We start from the raw sequence: 20,280 nt of genomic DNA, 5'->3' as shown, positions 1-20,280 counted from the left end.
GAAAAAGTACAAGAATGTAGTAAATCACAAGTTCCACAGAGGAGAAATTTTTCAATATAATTTTTTTTCCAGGGGGAATATGATAAAGAACTAGATTTCTTACACATGAAAACTTTGGTAAAAGCATGCCTACTTGCTGACCTTTTAAGTCAAACCTGAGGCCTATGTGTTTAATAAAGTGACAATAAGAAACAGCAGAAAAAATGTTTACCTTGGTATTTTCAATTCTCCTTACCTTGCTTTTAGGTTTCACTTCCCCACAAAGCTTCATAAGGTCTGAAGTCAGTGAGCTATGTGCAAATAAATAATTAACCATGTGATTAAAAGGGAACTGATAGAAAACTGTATGTCCTCTAATGAGTACAAGTATGGAAAAAATGTATATGCCTATGGAAAACACAGAAAGACAATATTTAAAATCAAAATACTAATTGAAATGGTTCATTTTCCTTCCTTAAATATCCCAGTATTTTTATTTTAAAGCTTTTGATGGTTAAGCATTACTTAGTTTAGCTTCCATGTTACTGTTTCTAGTGCTCTTCATTTAGCCATAGAATCCAAAATTATTCGTTTTATGGTAATTGTTTGATGCAACAAGATAAAAGTATTAAAAATTTTATAGAAACAAGTCAAATACATTAAGTTTCTATGCCTCTCTTACCTTCCTTCTGATCCTGGGCTACTTAAAGGTACATCCTCATCAGTGCTGTCCTCTACATTTTCTAAAAAAAAAAAAATGTCCAAAATCTAAGTATTATCCATGTCACAATTTGAATGATGACTGTAATCCCTATGCTACAATAAACATCAGCCAAGGTCTCTCAATATGGGCGCTTTGGTTTTAGTAACTGAGTCAAAATAGAAATGTAAAAAAATATTTCTAAGAAACTCCTTTGATTACATGTCCTAGGATGAGAAAAATATGTTCAAAATAGGGAAGCTATGAGTTGAACGATAAAACAAAGGAGAATAGCATTCACAGGATGGAAATGAGATCATGTATTTATCGGAATATGTGTAATTATTTATATGCATCTTCAGAGTATGTATTTATCCCACCCCATCCATTTATGCCATGTATGAAAAATTACTGAGTAAAACACAAGATTAAAGTAAATGCTGCATGAGCTCCCTGTAATGTACTGAGTCAACTTCAAAAACTGCATAGGTATAAACATGCTTGTTGTACTCAATCAGTATTCCAACTTATTTATTTTCTTTTATTTTTATTTTTGTCTTCAAGTAGAGAGAGTGTGTGTGTGTGTGTGAAGGTATTCAGAAGTTACACAGCAGCATGCAGCTCATTCACACGTACATAAAAGACTAAAACTACAAGTTTCCATGCAACAGTTTTGTAAACAAATACAAACAAACCACTACTATTTCGGAACAACTGTAGCACGCTAACAAAAAGAGAGGAAAAAGCAAACATATAAAACTAGAAGTCAGTAAATAAAACAGCTACTAAAAGTAAATTATTTAAAATGTCAGTGAGCCCTTAACACATGTGCAAGTTTTCAAAACTTACACACTTTATTATAAAGCCATTTCACAAAAGGAAAGGCAATATTATCGATAACGTATATGTTAATGAAAAATATATAGGATTCATTTCCCTTTAAATTTTACTTTTATATCCTACAGGTGGACTATTCTCATAAGTCAGCTAATTCCTTTCTCAGATGCTTCCATTCTTCCTCACTGTTTAGCTAACACTTTGATGGAAATTCAGTAATACTTGATAGCATTATCTAAAATGGAGCCCATCTAGGACCCACACAAAGGGAGTTTACTTTCTGAAATTAGGAATATGGTGGTCTTGAAGGCAATGTGTATCTCAAACTCCACACTTGTAGGCTGGAGGGTGTGCTTCACAGACAGGATAATTAAGCGCTAAGGTGACTGAATTAGTCAATAACATAAAAAATGTAAAGAAATGACAAATCTAGTCTTTATTTTCCCATGTATAGAAGCAGGCTAAGATTGACTAGTAATCTTCTTGTAGGGAGTGATGAAACAAGTTAGTATGTTAAACATCATATGAGTGCTTAGTAAAAACTACTTAGCTCCTGCATACACATATATGCCTTATTCAGAGATAATTACCGTCTGACATAAACAACCTAGCCAGAGGACAGAGCCCTCCGCCCAAACATTCACCACATCAGACCCCCTTTCAGGACTGAGCTTTGTCTGTAGCACTAAAGCCATCTGGGCAGCAGGACATGTCACCACCTCACTGCTCTACTCTCAACTCTAAGAACATAATTCTAGCCCAACACCAGCTTCTTTACTCATCAATGAGCATCAAAGCGAAAAGCAGAGACTTAACACTGCAAAATGCCTTAAAGTTCATCCATATCAGTAAACAGATGTATAATCTCACAGCATTAGAAGTTAACTAAACAGTTACTATTAAAGTCTTTTTTAAAGTATACATATATATATATATATATGTAGTGTACGGAAAAGAGTTAACATAGCACCCCAGAGACTACTATCCTTAGAAAGGCCTCCTTATAAGGTTGGACTTTGTCTGTCATCTGAAAACTTGGCTCTCAGAGCATCCCTAGTCACCAGTTAACTAATGAGGGAAGTTCATTATACAGAACATCTGTGCAACCAATACGGCTTATGCTGAGAACTCCTGCTTTCCTTCTGGAGTCTGAAATTCTGGTACATACTAGACAAACGGCACCTATGTGACTAGTCCCCAGTAAAAAACCTCAGGTGCTAAGTGTCTAATGGACTCCCCTGGGCGTAAACAATGCACACATGTCGCTGCATCTTCATCCTAGGGGGAGAAGTGCATTCTGTGTGATGCTTCCTGGGAGGCAGAGAGCATAAGGGAGGCTGGACGTGGATTCCTCCTGACTCCATCCATGTTTTTTTCCTTTCCAATCCTCTTGTGTATCCTTCCTACAATGCTCTCATGAATTTTTTCCATGATTACAACTATATGTGGGGCCCCCTGAGTCTTCTAGCAAATCCCCAAACATAGGGAAAGATCCCAGGAATACCGACATAGGTAGGGAAAAAAGAAGGGGAAAATAAAGATGTTCTTCACAGGTTACAACAACACAAGCCTATCAGTATGGAGTACTGGCCCTTGCTCCCCCTCTAGCCTTCTGTTCATCATCCTACACCACTTACTTGTTGCTCCAGGGCACCAAGCTGCTTGAAGTCCTCGTGCATACAATACTGTGGCTAAATGTCCATGCTTCAACTTACCGCCCAGAGTGACTCTTCTGTCCAGACCCCTTCCACCTTGTCTCTTGCCTGGCTAAATCTTTTCCTTCCTTTATGTTTTAGCTCAAATTTCACCCCCTCCAGAAAGCCTTCATCAACTCCTCCATTCTGGTTGGGTAGCCCCATACTATGCTCCTATAACTCCCTGTACAGATCTCAATCTCTGCCCTCACTGCAATGTACCATAATCTGTTCACAGTCTGTCACCCTCAGCAAGGCATCAAGTCCATGAGAGCAAGATTCTGTGTCTTAATTATCTTTGAATCCCAGCACCCAGCCCAAAGCTTGAGATAAATTGAAACTAAATAAACATTTTTTTAAATCAATGTATATAATATGACTGTCTAGTTTCTGTGGATTTAACTTCCATGTTTTTCTCCTCCCGGGCTTTTCTTCCAAGCACCTCTGGTCTAGATTATGTCCTTCAGGAAAATTTATGCCATGAGTCACAGGTTATATCAGCTGAATGTGTTTCCCCTCTCTGCTTCTGACCCTTCTTTAAGCTATAGATACTTGAAAGTTCTTTCAAAGTTGTGAAAGAGGAACAATGCTCATCAAATAGCAGTTTGATATCTTCTGCAAAAAAGGACATCAAAGAAGGCATTGCGCTATCTTCTTCCAAGTGAAAAGAGATAATGGACTTAAATAAGAATTTACTATTACCAGAAGTTGAGCCACTAAGATGAAAAAGAACAAAGAAAAGGCAGAGGAGGAGAGGGGGTAGAAGAACAAGAAGGAGGAGAAGGAAGAGGAAGAGGAGAAGAAACATGCTTAATAACACAAGGAATGGCAAAAATTCTGGTTATAATTCAGAAATCTGAGCAGCCTAACTTGGTTCCCTAATATAACCAATCCTTAATATAACCTTTCTATCTGTCTTTGTTAGAGCTTGAACAAGTTAAAAGTAGTAGCCCATCCATATCTGTATGATGGAGTTGACCTCAAGGAAATACTATCTTGAGATTTAACACACAGGATAAACATCTAAAAAATCAAATAGCTCATGTATTTTGTTTGCATCATTTAAAATAAATTCAGATTCATAGATTATGTTTAATAATCCAGAGAGGGAATTACATTTAACCTTTCAGTTATGTTTCTCTCCTTCAAGTATAAGTATTTAGAAAATTTTGACAGCTGTGTGATTAGGGAAAAAAAGTTAAGATCAGAGTTTGAAATAATTTTAAATAAAAACTGCTCCAAAATAATCATTCAGGAAAATTGCAAGTAATAAAATTACCCCGATACTCCTGATCCTTCATGTATAAAACCACTAGGTGGAGCACAGATATCACTCATGGGTGGGCGTAGCTGACATGAATGTTCTTGTAGCAAAGAAAATGTCGAAAATCTCAATACTCCATGATCTCTAGAGCTCTTTCTAACTTGGAAATATTATAATTATAAATAATGTTTCAGTCTGTTCATATAAAATCCTTTGGATAGTTTTATTCAATTTACAATATTAAAATATACGTGCTTAATTTTATAAACCTTAAAAGCAGCTGAGGATCTAGCAAATATATACCAAAGACAAATATATACAAAAGATATATAACACAGAAAGTTATTTATGAGGGTAAAACAACAGATGCAAGTTAACAGATAGATTTAAAAATTAAAAAGGAACATATGTTCCATTTTTTCCTACGAGAAAGAAAAAGAGGGTCTTATGAAACTGGAGTTCAAATAATAAAATAGAAAACTAAACATACTTCTTTAAACATCTAAGAATTTAAAAATCAGGAAGTGTGTAAGAAAGACAAAAGACTTAGTATGTTTGTGGTCACAGATACATTTCATAAAAGATCATGCAAAAACCAGTTGGCTGCCAATAAAAAATGTTTAAATAAGATGTACCACAATTAGTGTACATGAACAATTAGTAATTCATGCAGCTGTAGGGTACACAGAAAGCTAAACATACTTACCTAATGGTACGCTATCTAGATCTGTGTAAATAACAGCAAAAAGGAAACAAAAAGCAATACTCCAATCAAAACAGATCCAATGTTAAGAACTCTCACATAAAACAAGATTATGTACCATTTATAAGATATGCAGAATAGATGCCATAGCAAACACTTATAAATTTATTTTTTAAGGCAGTTAGATATGCAGAGTAAAGTACTGAAACTTGGTTAATATTTTAAATAATTTAAACAACCAATTCAGAAACATGGTTGATCTTTTTTATTCATAAAAACGAATTGCTTAATAACACTAAGAAAGCCTTTTTAAAGTTGCTAATCATTTCTTGCAATGACAATAATTACATCCCCCCCAAATTTATACATGCAAATTAAAGAAGGAATAATTATTAAAAGCATAAGTAAATATAGCATCTATTCAGTCAAGCTATAGGGAAAAGAGGTAGAGTATAACATATTCAAAGAGCAAAGTCACCATGCAGTTCATTTAACTAAAATTTAATCCAAATTACCTTGTAAAGCATGGCCTAGTAAAGCATCTAGCTCAGGATTTAATTCTGCTTTCTCTTTCAACATATGGAATAAGAGCTGGTTTTGTGTAGCACTGGTTATTTCAGTTTGTTTAAGCCGACCTTCAAGTACTTTAATTTGAGCCTCTTTCTGGGCAGCCTGAAGACCCTGTAACAACACCCCCCCAAAAAATTTATCTTAGATCATACAAAACAGAATCTACCACACAAAGATCTGTATCAAACAGCAAATGCATACGATGTATGGATTTTGACATTAAGTAGACCTTGATTCATCCCAGCTCCTGCACTTGCAAGCTCACTGACCCTGAGCAAGTTATCTTATCTTCCTGATTCTCGGTTTCCTCATATTCAAAATGTTATGAATGATACTTATTTCCTTGCACATTGTGAGGATTAAGTGAGAGAACAAAACATAAAGGGTCTAGCACAATCTCAACGTGGGGGAAAAAAGGCGAGTCAGAAATCATTTTCACCTCTAACATTTAGGCAGAAGTTGCTTAAGGTAAGAAGAGTGCAACTGTATTTTTTCTTTTCTGATTTCTTTGAGCTGTAAAGAATCATTATTAAATCAAAATTATGATACTAAATTTGTTTGTACCCTAAGAGATTTTTCTTTAACTTTTCCTTTGTTAAAGTGAAAAAGAAATTATTTATTCTTTAAGTTTTTTACCTGTTCTAATACACAAGCACAATAGATGAGAAGTTAATGGAATTTACGTAAATACTGCTGACTTTTCTTAACGCTAAAGAAAGGTAAAAGGAACACTTTCCATTTAAAGAGTCTTCTTCCTTATTACAAAGGAAAAGGTCACTAGAGAAAGATAAACAAAACTGCAGTGAAGGAACCAAAGCTTAGGTTTTCAATAATAGCACAGTTAGACCTTACCTTATTGATGCCCATTGACAGGAAGTGATCCAGCAGGTATCGGGCTTCTGTAAGCGTGCAAGCATTAATGACTGCAGTGACATCCAACGTTTCTCCTTCTTCCTACATCAAACCAGCAAACGATGTATCATTACCCTGAGCTGAATGTATTCAACAGAAGACAAAGCCATTGTTTCATGCATTTATCTGATATTATTGGATTAGCTAGTGAGATGCCTCAGAAAAGCATAAAATATGATCCCTACTCCAAGAAACATATGGTCTAGTTTAAAAGATAAGACATTTGAGCAGTTAAGAATTCAAGGTGGATTAATAAATGATATGTGTCTTTTTTAAACAATAAGTAACAACACAAATCAGCAGAGAAATCTGGAAAACAGGCAGGAAGTGGTATATATGCAAACCTAAGAATCATATTAAACCATAGAAAGAAAATCCCTTCATATAAAAATTCAAAGTGCTTTTAATGAGAGAAAATACAAAAATATTTCTCAAGCTATTAAACTCTTTTTTTTTAGTTACAAACCTTTGCTTCTTCCATCTGCATGATGTTGGCTTGACAATCAGAAATACTGTCATTGATATAATCTATATTAGCAGTTAATGACTCCATCTCCTCATTGATGCTAACCACATTTTTATCTCCCTCTCCAGTCTCCTTGACTATCTTTTCCCTTCGCTTTGAAAGTTTCTCTCGTCTTTTTGTGAGTTCTTCCCGTTGCTATTGAAAAAACAGATTGGATTTTAAGAAATTATGTTCACCTAGGACCTTGAGAACATTATGCCAAATGAAATGTCACAGAAGGGCAAATACTGTAGGGTTCCACTTCTATCAGGCATCTAAAATAGTCAAACTCATAGAATCAGTAAATAGAACGGTGGTTACCAGGGGCTGGGGGGAGGAAGAAATAGGGAGTTGCTGTTCAGTGGATATAAACTTTCAGTTATGCAAGATGAGTAAGTTATACAGTTCTTTATCACATTGTGCTTATAGTTAACAACACTGTGCTATACACTTTAAAATGTGTTACAAGGGTAGATCTCATGGTATCTGATCTTACCACAATTAAAAAAAGAAGAAATGATGTTCATCCATTCATATACAATGCAACCACTGCTCCCCCCACACCAAAAAACAACAACAACAAAAAACCTTGGCAAGTATTCAATTACCCAGGGAACAAATTTAGAAAACTAAAAGTAACAGCTAAGGGAGAGCATATCTCCTTTCTATTTTCCACACCTTGAGGAGCCTGTTCATATCAGCCTCCATATTGGAAATAGTCATTTTCTGCATGATGATGTCTGTGACCCTGCGTTCCAGAAGCTGCCACTTCACGCGCGCTGTCTTAGAAGTAAACACTCGGCTGGTCAATCCTTTCCTTTGATATTTTTTTCTATAATCATATAAAAATAGACAAACATAGTTACTTATGTGCTTATTGGATTAGGTACCGCCAAATAATGAGCTGTTTTTCATTTAAGTCCGACATTCAGTAACGCAAAGACTACGTCAGGAGGAACAGAAGAATCATGTTGACCTGGTTCCATTTGTCGCAGGTGTTGGTAAGGCCTGGACTCTTGCCACAGGAATTCTCATTTTCTGCTGGGCTCCAGCCCTTGATGCATCTGTTTCTATGGCACTGGAACCTGTGTCCTGAACAGGGGCATCAGAAGAGCTCAGCTTCCGAGTAACTTTCCCTGCCACTTTATCTGACATGGGCCTTACTTGCCGACGAAGGGCTGTAACCTGAAATGGCAATGGAGACTGGCTCATTCTCTTAGTCCACAGAAATACATCATTTATCTCAAAGCCAAATGTTTCCTCCAAACGGTCAACTTGCCTCTTCTGTTTTGCGACGAAGAACCACTTCTTGGTTTCTTTTTTGGGCTTCTAGAAGTCTAAGTTGATGCTATAAAATAATATTGAATAAGTTAAAATAGTAAAATGAAAGATATAATGCTTCCTACTCCTGTGTTAACATGTTTCCCCATTCCACTGGGAACTGTAAGAGTTCTTAGAAGTCTCTGAGCTCACAATCACTTTGCATCATTACTACAGATATAGATATGTTATTCCAATAAACACAAATACATACTTATATAGCCATTTCTCTCTGAAAATAAAAAGTTATCTCTGTGACACATACTTTTATTTAACAAACACTAATATAGAGCTTACTATTACAAATACTTTTCTAAATGCTTTATAAATAGTCTCATTTCATTTTTGTAGGACATTTTGTTTTTGTTGCTGGCTGAGGCATGAACAGGAAGAAACAGAGCTTAGAATATTTTCAATAGAGTCATCTTACAATATACACAGTAGTTATAAACTCTTTTAAACATAGGGAGAATATATATTAATTGTATTAGCATTTTATAATAACTTTGGAAATGTGATTATATTGGACAATAAAACAAACTGGCTACCAATTTGTCTTTTGGGTAATCTATATGATAAAGAAAATTAATTATTAACTACTTTAAGCCATTTTATAGGGATATAATTTAGGAAATAATTTTGCACTAAAAAAAACATAGATCCTAGTTCTGGTTCTATCATTTATTCAACTCTGTGATCATGGGCAAAGCTTAGGAATTGGACATGATGACAAACATCTCTTCTAGGACTTTAATTCTGTGATGTAGCAAATAACTCTCCATGTTCTGTACCCCAAATTCAAATAGATGATTCATCTCAAGTTTATACACATTCTTATCTTATCAGATGGGAATCTTTTGCGAAAAGGACTCTGTCTTATCACTGCCATATCTTAATTGCCTACACAATGATAGACATAGAAGCAAAGTTAATAAATCTTTTTTTAAATGAATGAACTATCAAAAACCAAAATTAACCTATAATTTGAAGTTGTTACTACATTTAATTTCTTCATATTAAAAATCAAATCTCAATCTCATTCATGGTTTTATGTATGATGTACAAACATATTTGGTTCCCGAAGGGTTCAAGGTTGACTATTACAAGAAACAATTTAGACAGGAGTTGAATATACACAAAAAGCAACAAATTAAAGGGAGGAAAATGTCTGGAATGATAGCTTTGCATGTGATTAGCCAGCCTCGGATCTTTATAATAGAGTAGAGATATCATATGCTGTGGATAAGATTCAAAAGTTCAACCCCGGGAGTTAATTGTTCAGTATTGATCTCTCTATACTATGAAACAGTAATAAAGACATAGGTAGGAAATTATTTGTTATCCCAAAGTTTTCATTAAAAACAAAATAAATAGCCCCAAAGTCAAAACAACCTCAATGCCCGCCAACTGAGGAGCGGATTAGCAAAATGTGCTCTATACACATAGCCATAAAAAGGAATAAACTACTGATACATGCTATACCATGGATGAATCTTGAAAACATCATGAAAGAAGCCAGATACAAAAGGTTACATATTGTATGATTCCATTTATATAAAATGTCTACAAGAGGCAAATCTATAGACAGAAAGTACGAGGGTGAGTCAAAAACTATCCGCACACTCCGGTTATATTAAAACTTCTGTTGGCCGCACTATCTTACGAGCACTTTCCGGTCAAGGCTACTGTCTGCCCAGTCACTGCTGTGCAGGTGTGAATGTGTTACATCCGTTCATTTGTAACTGTGGTGCGAGCAAAAATGGATGCCCCACTTGTGATTTGCACGAAAGAAGAGCAGCGTGCAGTGATTCATTTTTGTAGCCTGAGGGTGTACCTGGTGCCGTTATTTATCGAAGATTTTGTGTGCAGTATGGAGAGAGTGTTTTGTCGTGAAGTGTGCATGAATGGATAGAGATGCTTATTGAAGACCTGAAGCCTAAACTTTGGATTAAACACAGAGGACTGCTATCCAAGGGCATTGTGATCTTGCATGACAATGCACGTCTGCACACGTCTGCCCACACTGTCAAGACTCTTCAAAAATTTTGTTTTGAGGTGTTAAACATCCTCCCTGTAGTCCTGACTTTGCTCCACTGAACTTTCACCTGTTTGGTCTCCTAAAAGCAGCCCTACGAAGACAAATATTCACTTCTGATGAAGAAGTGAAGACAGCAGCTTCCTCGGTGGTGCAATGGTTAAGAATCCACCTGCCAATGCAGGGGACACAGGTTCGAGCCCTGCTCCAGGAAGATCCCACCTGCCGCGGAGCAACTAAGCCTGTGCACCACAACTATTGAGGCTGTGCTCTAGAGCCCATGAGCCACAACTATTGAGCCCATGTGCCACAACTACTGAAGCCCATGCACCTAGAGCCCATGCTCTGCAACAAGAGAAGCCACAGCACTGAGGAGCCCGCGCACCACAACGAAGAGTAGCCCCCACTCACTGCAACTAAAGAAACCCCGCGTGCAGCAACAAAGACCTAACACAGCCAACAAATAAATTAATTAATTAATTAAAAAAGAAAAAAAAGAAGTGAAGACAGTGGTGCATTCATGGCTCGCAGCTCAGCCTAAAACATTTTTAATGAGGGAATATGAAAGCTTGTTGACAGATGGACAAAGTGTATTGAAAAGCAAGGAGATTATGTTGGGAAATAAGGTATTTGTCTTTTCTAAAAGTTAATTCAAATAAATTCTACAGCCAGAGTGCAGATAATTTTTGACTCACCCTCGTAGATTAGTTGCCGTCAGGAGCCAGGGAGAGGGAGGAATGGGGAATGACTGCTAATTGGTATGGGGTTTCTTTCTTTTTTCTTTTTTTTTTAATATACATATATTTATTTATTTGGGCTGAGTGGGGTCTTAGTTGTGGCACACACAGGATTTTCAGTTGTGGCATGTGGGATCTTTTAGTTGCAAGCATGCAGACTTCTTAGTTGTGGCATGCACGCAGGATATAGTTCCCTGACAAGGGATTGAACCCGGGTCCCCTTGCATTGGGAGCTCAGATCCTACCCACTGTACCACCAGGGAAGTCCCATGGGGTTTCTTTTTGGAGTGGTGATTGTTGCACAAATTTGTGAATATACTAAAAACTTGAATTGTATAGTTTAAAACAGTGAACTTTATGGCACATGAATTTTCTCAATTTTTTTTTAAAAAAGCAGAAAAAAGAATAGACACTATGTTAGAATGTGCTTCTACTTGATTTTAGTAGGAAAGTATTGGTATAAACAAGATCTAAAATGCCTAGGAATTGAAAGTGATAAAACAGACGGACTGTTAAAATACATTAATATTCTGAGAAAATAAATAAATAAAAATAGTCATAAATACGGGAGTCATGTAGCTAAAATATCTACTTTTCTCTTATTGCTCACTCTTCTCTATCTCCTTAATTTTCTCTCTAACCCCCCAAAGAAGATTGCTGTTTTCTAAAATACCCTGTACGTTCATGTTTTCTTCAGGGAGAATTTAGAAAAAGTTGGGTGAGAAAAAAGGAACAAAGGCTGAAACCCAACTGACATTGTGGAAAGGAAGGTGATGGCTTCTTTTTTTTAAGAAAAAAAAAGTCAATAAATAACCATATTACCAAAAATTTGGAAAGAAAAAAAATCCAATCAACTATAACCTACAACCCTAATACCACATTTAGCATATTGATGTGTATCCTTCAAATTTTTCCCTCATTGTAAACAAGCAGGCACAAATAAAATGCTACTTTACACTTCATGTGAAACCACAGTCATTTTCATTTTACTATGCAGCTTCCAAATTCCAGTTTTTAATGGATGAATAACCACCTACTAAATGGGATGAACCATAATTTATTTAACAGTTACCCCTACTGTCACATATCTTAGTTGATTTTACGTTTTTCATTACTACAAATAACCCTAAAGTGAATATTTTAACACACTGTAATGTAATTTTTATCAGTTTAAATTATGTGCTTAGTCTGAGTTCATGGAAGCAGAATTCTTGGGTCAAAGAATATGAAAATTTTTACAGCTCTTAGTAAAGCCTCTTTGCGTGAAGCCTGGTTATTATTCCAGGAATATTTGTAAGAATCTCTAGTGATGAAACTGTCTTTGGAAGCATCTTAAAATCACTATCTTATATAATACTGCAACTAATTCCTTGGTCTCCCTAGAAATAACCAGTTATTATGTGACATTTTCTTCCATCTGATCATCTAGGAAATAAGCCTCCAATAAAATTTATAATAATATTATAGTGTTTTTCATAAACTTTTATATGGAATTACTATAATCCACATACTATATTAAATGCCATATTATAAAATGCTTATTTATTGTCCTTAACCTGTGTTCAATAACGGTATCGAAAAATTTCTTTCATTTATTGAACAATCTTGTTGATGTACAATATTCTTACATAATTGAGGGTTAAAGTCCACTCACATCTCTTTTACGTTGATCCTTTTTCAATTGAGCAATCTCTCTGTTTCTTCTAGACTCTGTCAATCTGGCTTTTTCTTGTTCTTCTTTCATTTGTTTCATTAAACGAACCTAAAATATTAGGTAAATACATCTATTGTGATTATCTTATCGCAATATTCATTAAATAAATCACATGTATGGAAATATGTTCTTAGGATTCTGAACATTTAACAAGAAAAAAATGTGGAGTTTTGATACACGTTAAATGTCAATTCTTATTTTTGTAAGATTAATATATTTATATTTCTAATATATTTCTAACATACTTCTATCAAATTGCTTAGTGTTCTATGCTTTTTATATTCAATGTCCAGTTGTTCTATAACTTGAATGATTTTTTTGGTATTTAACATATTATCAGTAGCTGTGTGACCTTGAACAAGTTACTTAACCACTCTAGGCTTTGGTTTTCTCATCTATAAAATGGAGGTTCTATGGGATTGGATTCCTTTGAGAATTCAGTGAGCACTGTGCTTATTGCAGTGCCCAGCACATAGTAAGGACCTAGTTATTTTAGCTATTTTTGTTGCTATCAGCAACTACACAACATAATAATCTAACTACTTCTTAAATCATTTCCATATTTCCTATTTTAAGGAAACAACATTGATTTTCATGCCAAAAGTTAAGAGTAATCCATTCCACAACAAAAACAATAATAGATTAGAATTCACATACTCTCTTCGGTCAAAGGAGAAAACTTGGACTTTTCTATGCGTGGGAATGATGACCACCAAATTCAAGATAGTTGTTACCTCTCAGGGAAAGGAGATTACGATTAGGAAAGGATATATAGGAAGCTTTGTGCATATCAGTAATGTTTAGTATCTTAGGCTAGACAGTGTATATATTCTTCATTATGTTATTATCTGTGCTTTTTTGCATGTTTGAAATATTTTATATTTTTGTTAACCTTGTATAAGAGTCTTAAGAAGATAAATATCCATTAAAGTCAGAGAAGACCTGCTGACTTTTCAGCTACTCCAAAGAAAGACTTTGATAACGGATGACTACAGGAAACAAATTCTAACTGCCAAAAGGAAGTGCATCACTTCTAAGATTGAGTTACCTTTTATTGAATATGGAAAGAACCACGATAAATTTTATTTGGTCCCAAATGACGCAAGCATCACCAACATCAAATGTTAATGGAAAATATAATCAATACCTTTGTTTTTTTCATTTCCATCACATCCTGCTGTAATTTCTTCAATTGCTTTTCATATTGGGACTGATTTTTAAGCAACCTTGCATGCTCTTTTTGAGCTGTCTGAAGTCTCTGAAGTTCTTTATTCATGGCCTGCAGTTTCTTTTCATATTCAGACCTAACTTTTTTTGCCTTTTCTTCAGAGTAAGATTCTACTGAGCCTAAATGACCAGAAAATATTTGTATTTGTTTTTGTGAGACACAGATTTTTACTTCACAGATTTACAACTCATGAACTTAAAGAAGAACTACCTCCCAAATACAAAACTCAGGAGGCCAGGGTATGTTTCAATCGTTCTCCCTTTTAATATCTACTCTTATTTAACAATTATTGAAGCTTTTATCTTTTTAATTTAAAAAAGGTCCCAGCATAAATCAAGACAATAAAACAATTAGCCACAAATATCAAAAAAAATTATTAAATAGCCTAGACAGGTACCAGCATGGAAAGACAAACTAAACAATAATATTTGACATAATGGGACAAATTAACATATAACGTGACTTCTGATATAACTTTTTTCTTGTTAAGGAAGAGAAGATAAAATTACATTTTGACAATTTAGTTTGAACTTTAATTTGAAGTAAATGTAATTCTTACCTAAGTTTTGAAGCACCTGGTCTCTTTCAAGCTGAGTGTCCCGAATTTTATGTTGCAGCATCATCAGCTTCTCTTCATACTGCTTTTTCAGTGTCTGTAGTCTTTTCTGGCTGTTTTCCAGTTCATCAATCAGCTTTTGCTTGATTGCAATTTCACAAGTAATGTTTGCTAAGTCTGCCTGATAATTGGCTATTATAAAAGTAGAAAATAAAAATTCTGGGATAGGCTATAATAAGAACATGAAAACCAGCTTCTATATCCAAGTATTCATTTGGCAGCTGTAAGGAAAATAGCCTGAATATACCAAAAACTAAAAAAGGTCAACAAGATAAAGGATGTTCACATTGGTCAAGGAAAAGAGATACCATTTGTACCCAATAAGAATGGAAGTTGCACAATGACTAAATACAATAAGAGAAGAACATGAGCCTCAGAGGGCATACATAGATCAGCAGTTATAAAAGGAACTTTCATCAAGGATGAAATGGAGAATGTTAAGAGTTTTCTGTCATATTTTAAACAAGTTCCCAAAATAAATTTTTGTCCTTGTACCAAAGGATAAGTACCTTTTTCATCTGACTCAGAATCTGATTCATCAGAGCTTTCACCCCCTTCAATGTCATCTTCTTCCTCCTCCTCTTCCTCTTCCTCATCTTCATGATCACTCACTTCCTGACTTTCTTCCTAAAATGTGATTTGTGTCCATTAAAAGCACAATATTGGCAAAGCAAGCTGATTACCTCATTAAGAGAAACTGTGTGACAGAATTAGAACAAAAATTTTACATTTCATATGGAAACACAAAAAACCCCCAAACAGCAAAAGCAGTCTTGAGAAAGAAGAATGGAGCTGGAAGAATCAGGTTCCCTGACTTCAGAATATACTACAAAGCTACAGTAATCAAGACAGTATGGTACTGGCACAAAAACAGAAATATAGATACATGGAACAGAAAGTCCAGAGATAAACCCATGCACCTATGGCCATCTATTCTATGACAAAGGAGACAAGAACGTAAAATGGAAAAAAGACAGTCTCTTCAATAAGTGATACTGGAAAAACTGGACTGCTACATGTAAAAGAATGAAATTAGAATATTCCCTAACACCACACACAAAAGTAAACTCAAAATAGATTAAAGACCTAAATGTAAGGCTGGATACTACAAAACTCTTAGAGGAAAATATAAGCAGAACACTCTTTAACATAAATTACAGCAAGATCTTTTTTAATCCACCACCTAGAGTAATGAAAATGAAAACAAAGAAAAAACAAATGGGACCTAATTAAACTTAAAAGCTTTTGCACAGCAAAGGAAACCATAAACAAAACAAAAAGACAACCCTCAGAATGGGAGAGAATATTTGCAAATGAAGCAACTGACAAAAGCTTAATCTCCAAAATATACAAAGAGCTCATGCAGCTAAATATCAAAAAACAAACAAACAAAAACCCAAACAATCCAATCAAAAAATGGGCAAAAGACCTAAACAGGCATTTCACCAAAGAAGACATACAGCTGGCCAACAAACACATGAAAAGACACTCAACATCACTAATTATTAGAGAAATGCAAATCACCTCACACCTGTCAGAATGGTCATCATCAAAAAATCTCCAAACAATAAATGCTGGAGAGGGTGTGGAGAAAAGGGAACCCTTCTACACTGTTGGTGGGAATGTAAATTACTATAACCACTATGGAGAACAATATGGAAGCTCCTTAAAAGACTAAAAATAGAGTTACCATATGACCTAGCAATCCCACTCCTAGGCATATATCCAGAGAAAACCATAATTTGAAAGGATGCATGCACCCTGATGTTTATTGCAGCACTATTTACAATAGCCAGGACATGGAAGCAACCTAAATGTCCATTGAGAGAGGAATGGATAAAGAAGATGTGGTACATATATACAATGGAACACTACTCAGCCATAAAAAGGAACAAAATTTTTCCATTTTCAGAGACGTGGATGGACCTAGAAATTGTCATATAGAGTGAGGTAAGTCAGAAAGAGAAAAACAAACCATATAATATCCCTCATATATGGAATCAAGAAAAATGGTACACATGAATTTATTTGCAAAGCAGAAATAGAGTCACAGATGTAGAGAACAAACTTATGGTTACCAAGGAGGAGGGAGGGGATGAATTGGGAGATTGGGATTGACATATATACACTACTAGGTACAAAACAGATAACTAATGAGAACCTACGGTATAGCATAGGGAACTCTACTCAGTGATCTGTGGTGACCTAAGTGGGAAGGAAATCTAAAAAAGAGTGGATACATATATACATAGAACTGATTCACTTCGCTGTGTAGCAAAAACTAACACAACATTGTAAAGCAACTACACTCCAATAAAAAATAAATAAATAAAAACCAAACAAAAAACAAAAAAACAAAACCAGAGTTAGAATTTTTCTTCCTCCCTCAATTTTATGGAGTGTGCCTAGCAGTATGATTTAACTTTGCACCATTACATTCCAATAAAGAGCTTAAAAAAAAAAAATTTTGCCCCAGCCTCTATTATGGTGCTTTATACATTACTATGCACAGTAAAGTCTCAATGAATAAATACAAAAAAGAGAGAGAGAGACTGTGAGTATAAAGTATAAAAGCACAAGAATTTCACTTTTCATCAGTTAAAAAAAAAAAAATCAATCCACAATTTTCAGGTTATTTTATAATAATTTTGTCTTAAATCATAGAGTACTTCATCTCTCTTAGTATTCTATCACCCCATACACAATGCTCTCACAATGCACAAGATTGTGAGTTGCTAATATTTTGTAGCTTACGTTTCTGAAGAAAAGAAGTCCTCAAGGAAACAGTTTAAAATGGATGCATGATAACCGATTCTTTTTTCTATGTATAAGTTAGCACAGTTATCAGCAACCAAGAACAACCTAATGCAGGTATTTCAAAATTACAAGTTCATACTTTCATACTTACAACTTCTAATTCAGTGTTTTCTCTTTCTGAAATACCCTTTTCTTCTTTCTTCTCTTGGTCGGTGTCTATATTATCCTCTTTACCAGCCACACTTAAAAAAAAAAAGAAACAAAAGTGTACGGTATTAGAGAGGAAATCTGCTCACTTTTTTTCTCCCAGATTTTTAAAGCCATCAATTATTTTTGAAAACAAACTAGAATAGTTCATCATTTAACTGAGCAAAGTTATCATGTCTGATGCTTCAGATGAAAATAGAAATTGCCATTCAACTAATAGTGCAGTGATTTATTTCAATGGAGAAAATCTTATTTTCTAGAAACACTCAGGAATAGATTATACCCTGGAGCATGACACCTGATGAGACAGCTAAGAACTAGTCACAGTAACATTTAATCAACTAGAATGTAGGCAAATTACATTCAATGGAAATTAAACATATTTTTGTTTTCTCATCTAAATACATAAATTTTTTCTCATCTTTACAAAGATATAGAAACTACATTTTTAATTGATGTCCTAATACATTTAAGAATAAATTTAAAGATCAGAATAAACCTGCCCACAGTAAATTTGTCTATACTGGCTGCATCTATCACAGCATTCAGGTCTCCCCTGGTAATATAATAGCACTGTCTCTTTTCTCCTAGGTCATACCTGTAGCACAGGGCTATTTCTCATAATATTCTCACAGAAATAGGTCTCTGCACATCAAAACTGTCTGAAGTTCAGCCTGACCTTTGATTGAATAGAAAATTCCAGGACCTGCCACAAGATTCACCATACAAATAAAAGCCTCCTCTTCACGTATCAGTACAACAGCCCTAACTACTGATACATACTGATGTCAAGTAATGTTATAGCTAAACTAAATACTTCAGCCCTAGTGGCCTTGAGAAAAAGAAGACTCTATAGTGAACAAAGTTTTTTCATAGTTAAATCACTCTGACCCTTCAGGGTTTAGCAACCACGATGAATTATGCACAGAAGTTACACTTCTGTTCATTAGACCTCATATATTTTATCAAACTAAATAATATTAAGAAAGTGAATTTTAAATGAATCTACATGTGAAAATTTTCTTCTTGTGCTATACTGACCTTTTTCAATCACTAAGAACAAAAAGAATACTTGAATAAAGCAATATTTTCCAAATAAAATTCTCCAAGAGTTTAAAAATTTTATCTGAATAACTTTATAATAGCTATTATTTCTTTCTATTATTTCTTTACATTAAATAACTTCCTTAGGGACTTCCCTGGTGGTTCAGTGGTAAAGAATACATCCTGCAAAGCAGGGGAAGTGGGTTCGATGCCTGGTCAGGGAACAAAGATCCCACATGCCACTGGGCAACTAAGCCCGCACACCACAACTACTGAGCCCTCACGCCTCAAGTAGAGAGCCCGCATGCTGCAAACTACAGAGCCCACGCACTCTGGAGCCCGCATGCCACAGCTAGAGATGAGAAAACCCACATGCCACAACTAGAGAGAAGCCCACATTCCACAGCAAAGAGCCCACAGGCCACGACGAAAGATCCCGCTTGCCTCAACTGAAGATCCCATGTGCCACAACTAAGACCCAACACAGCCAAAAAAAAAATTGCCCTAATACATGGACTTATTTTTAGCTTCTAAGGCTAAAAAATTAATCTCATTTAGGTCCTGTTATTATTATTAAATTCTAACGTTTACCTCTAAGTCCCAATTCTCAAAGACATTTTTGAACTCAGAACGAGATGAATATACTACTTTTCCTTTGTAAGCACTTTTCAGAGTTCTTAATTTATGTTTATTTAGGTAGTTATTTCTCTAATTTCTATCTTCCCTACGAGACTGTAAGCCTCATGAGGGCAGGGATCACATCTGTTTGGCTCAGCCTTACATGCCCACTACCCAGGGGATGTGTATAATAAATGTGTACGAAGTATTTGTGAAACATATTAATCCCTGTGATTGTGGGCGAGCACCTCTGTTTGGCACCTCCACCTATGTGCCTCACACACTAATTACGCTGGAGTAGAATAACAGTACAAATTGATAAAGGTGCATGGAAGACAGCATATCTCTAGAGTGAGAAGAAACTACTAGTAGGAATATAAATAAAATCCCCTTAACAGGAGAGGAATCAAGTAAACTATAACCAGGTTCCATGAGTTTGTTCAATCACTTGTTAGAGAAAAATGTTGGATATACCAAATGCCTATCTTACATCACTTGCATTATAATAGGACCGGTTGATTTTCCATCATCGTGCATTTCAAGATGAAAATCAAGAAAGAAACTCCCCCTTCATCCAATCATCTGATTCAAAGGCCACCACCATGTACTCAAGCAGGGCTGTACTTGAGATAGGCCTAAGGCTTAGAGCTAGGAAAGAAGCAAGTGTTAAGAAAGATATCTCCCATCAGCATTTCTTAAATTCCCTGCCCTATGCAGTCTCCCTTTCTCACCTGCAACTGTTACAGCATACAATTTTTCTTATTGCCAGTTCCTTCATTACATCAAGGTCCAACACAAATTCCCTTTTATTCATGTTTATAGTCATACAACCACCTTGTT

General features: G+C 35.2%; 1 protein-coding gene across 12 annotated transcripts in view; it reads right to left on the bottom strand.

Moving 5' to 3' along the window:
- Positions 1-20,280, bottom strand: part of KIF21A (kinesin family member 21A) — a 140,191-nt gene that overhangs the window by 27,702 nt on the left and 92,209 nt on the right. For 8 of the 12 annotated variants that reach the window (XM_057701393.1, XM_057701399.1, XM_057701401.1 and 5 more), the window contains 14 exons: positions 17,723-17,813; positions 15,324-15,441; positions 14,758-14,946; positions 14,118-14,317; positions 12,911-13,018; positions 8,444-8,512; positions 8,141-8,349; positions 7,843-7,996; positions 7,126-7,320; positions 6,600-6,701; positions 5,693-5,858; positions 5,181-5,201; positions 662-722; positions 236-290 (listed from right to left, as the gene is read on the bottom strand). In XM_057701393.1, the coding sequence (XP_057557376.1) occupies positions 236-290; positions 662-722; positions 5,181-5,201; positions 5,693-5,858; positions 6,600-6,701; positions 7,126-7,320; positions 7,843-7,996; positions 8,141-8,349; positions 8,444-8,512; positions 12,911-13,018; positions 14,118-14,317; positions 14,758-14,946; positions 15,324-15,441; positions 17,723-17,813 (1,738 nt within the window). The remainder of the gene's footprint in view (positions 1-235; positions 291-661; positions 723-5,180; positions 5,202-5,692; positions 5,859-6,599; positions 6,702-7,125; positions 7,321-7,842; positions 7,997-8,140; positions 8,350-8,443; positions 8,513-12,910; positions 13,019-14,117; positions 14,318-14,757; positions 14,947-15,323; positions 15,442-17,722; positions 17,814-20,280) is intronic. The other 4 variants (XM_057701394.1, XM_057701397.1, XM_057701405.1 and 1 more) reach the window with 1 other exon arrangement.

This window comes from Hippopotamus amphibius, chromosome 12 (genome assembly GCF_030028045.1).
Source record: "Hippopotamus amphibius kiboko isolate mHipAmp2 chromosome 12, mHipAmp2.hap2, whole genome shotgun sequence".
NCBI classification, from domain to species: domain Eukaryota; kingdom Metazoa; phylum Chordata; class Mammalia; order Artiodactyla; family Hippopotamidae; genus Hippopotamus; species Hippopotamus amphibius.
The sequence above is the reverse complement of the archived record's forward strand: the minus strand, read 5'-3'. Positions and strand labels throughout refer to the sequence as shown.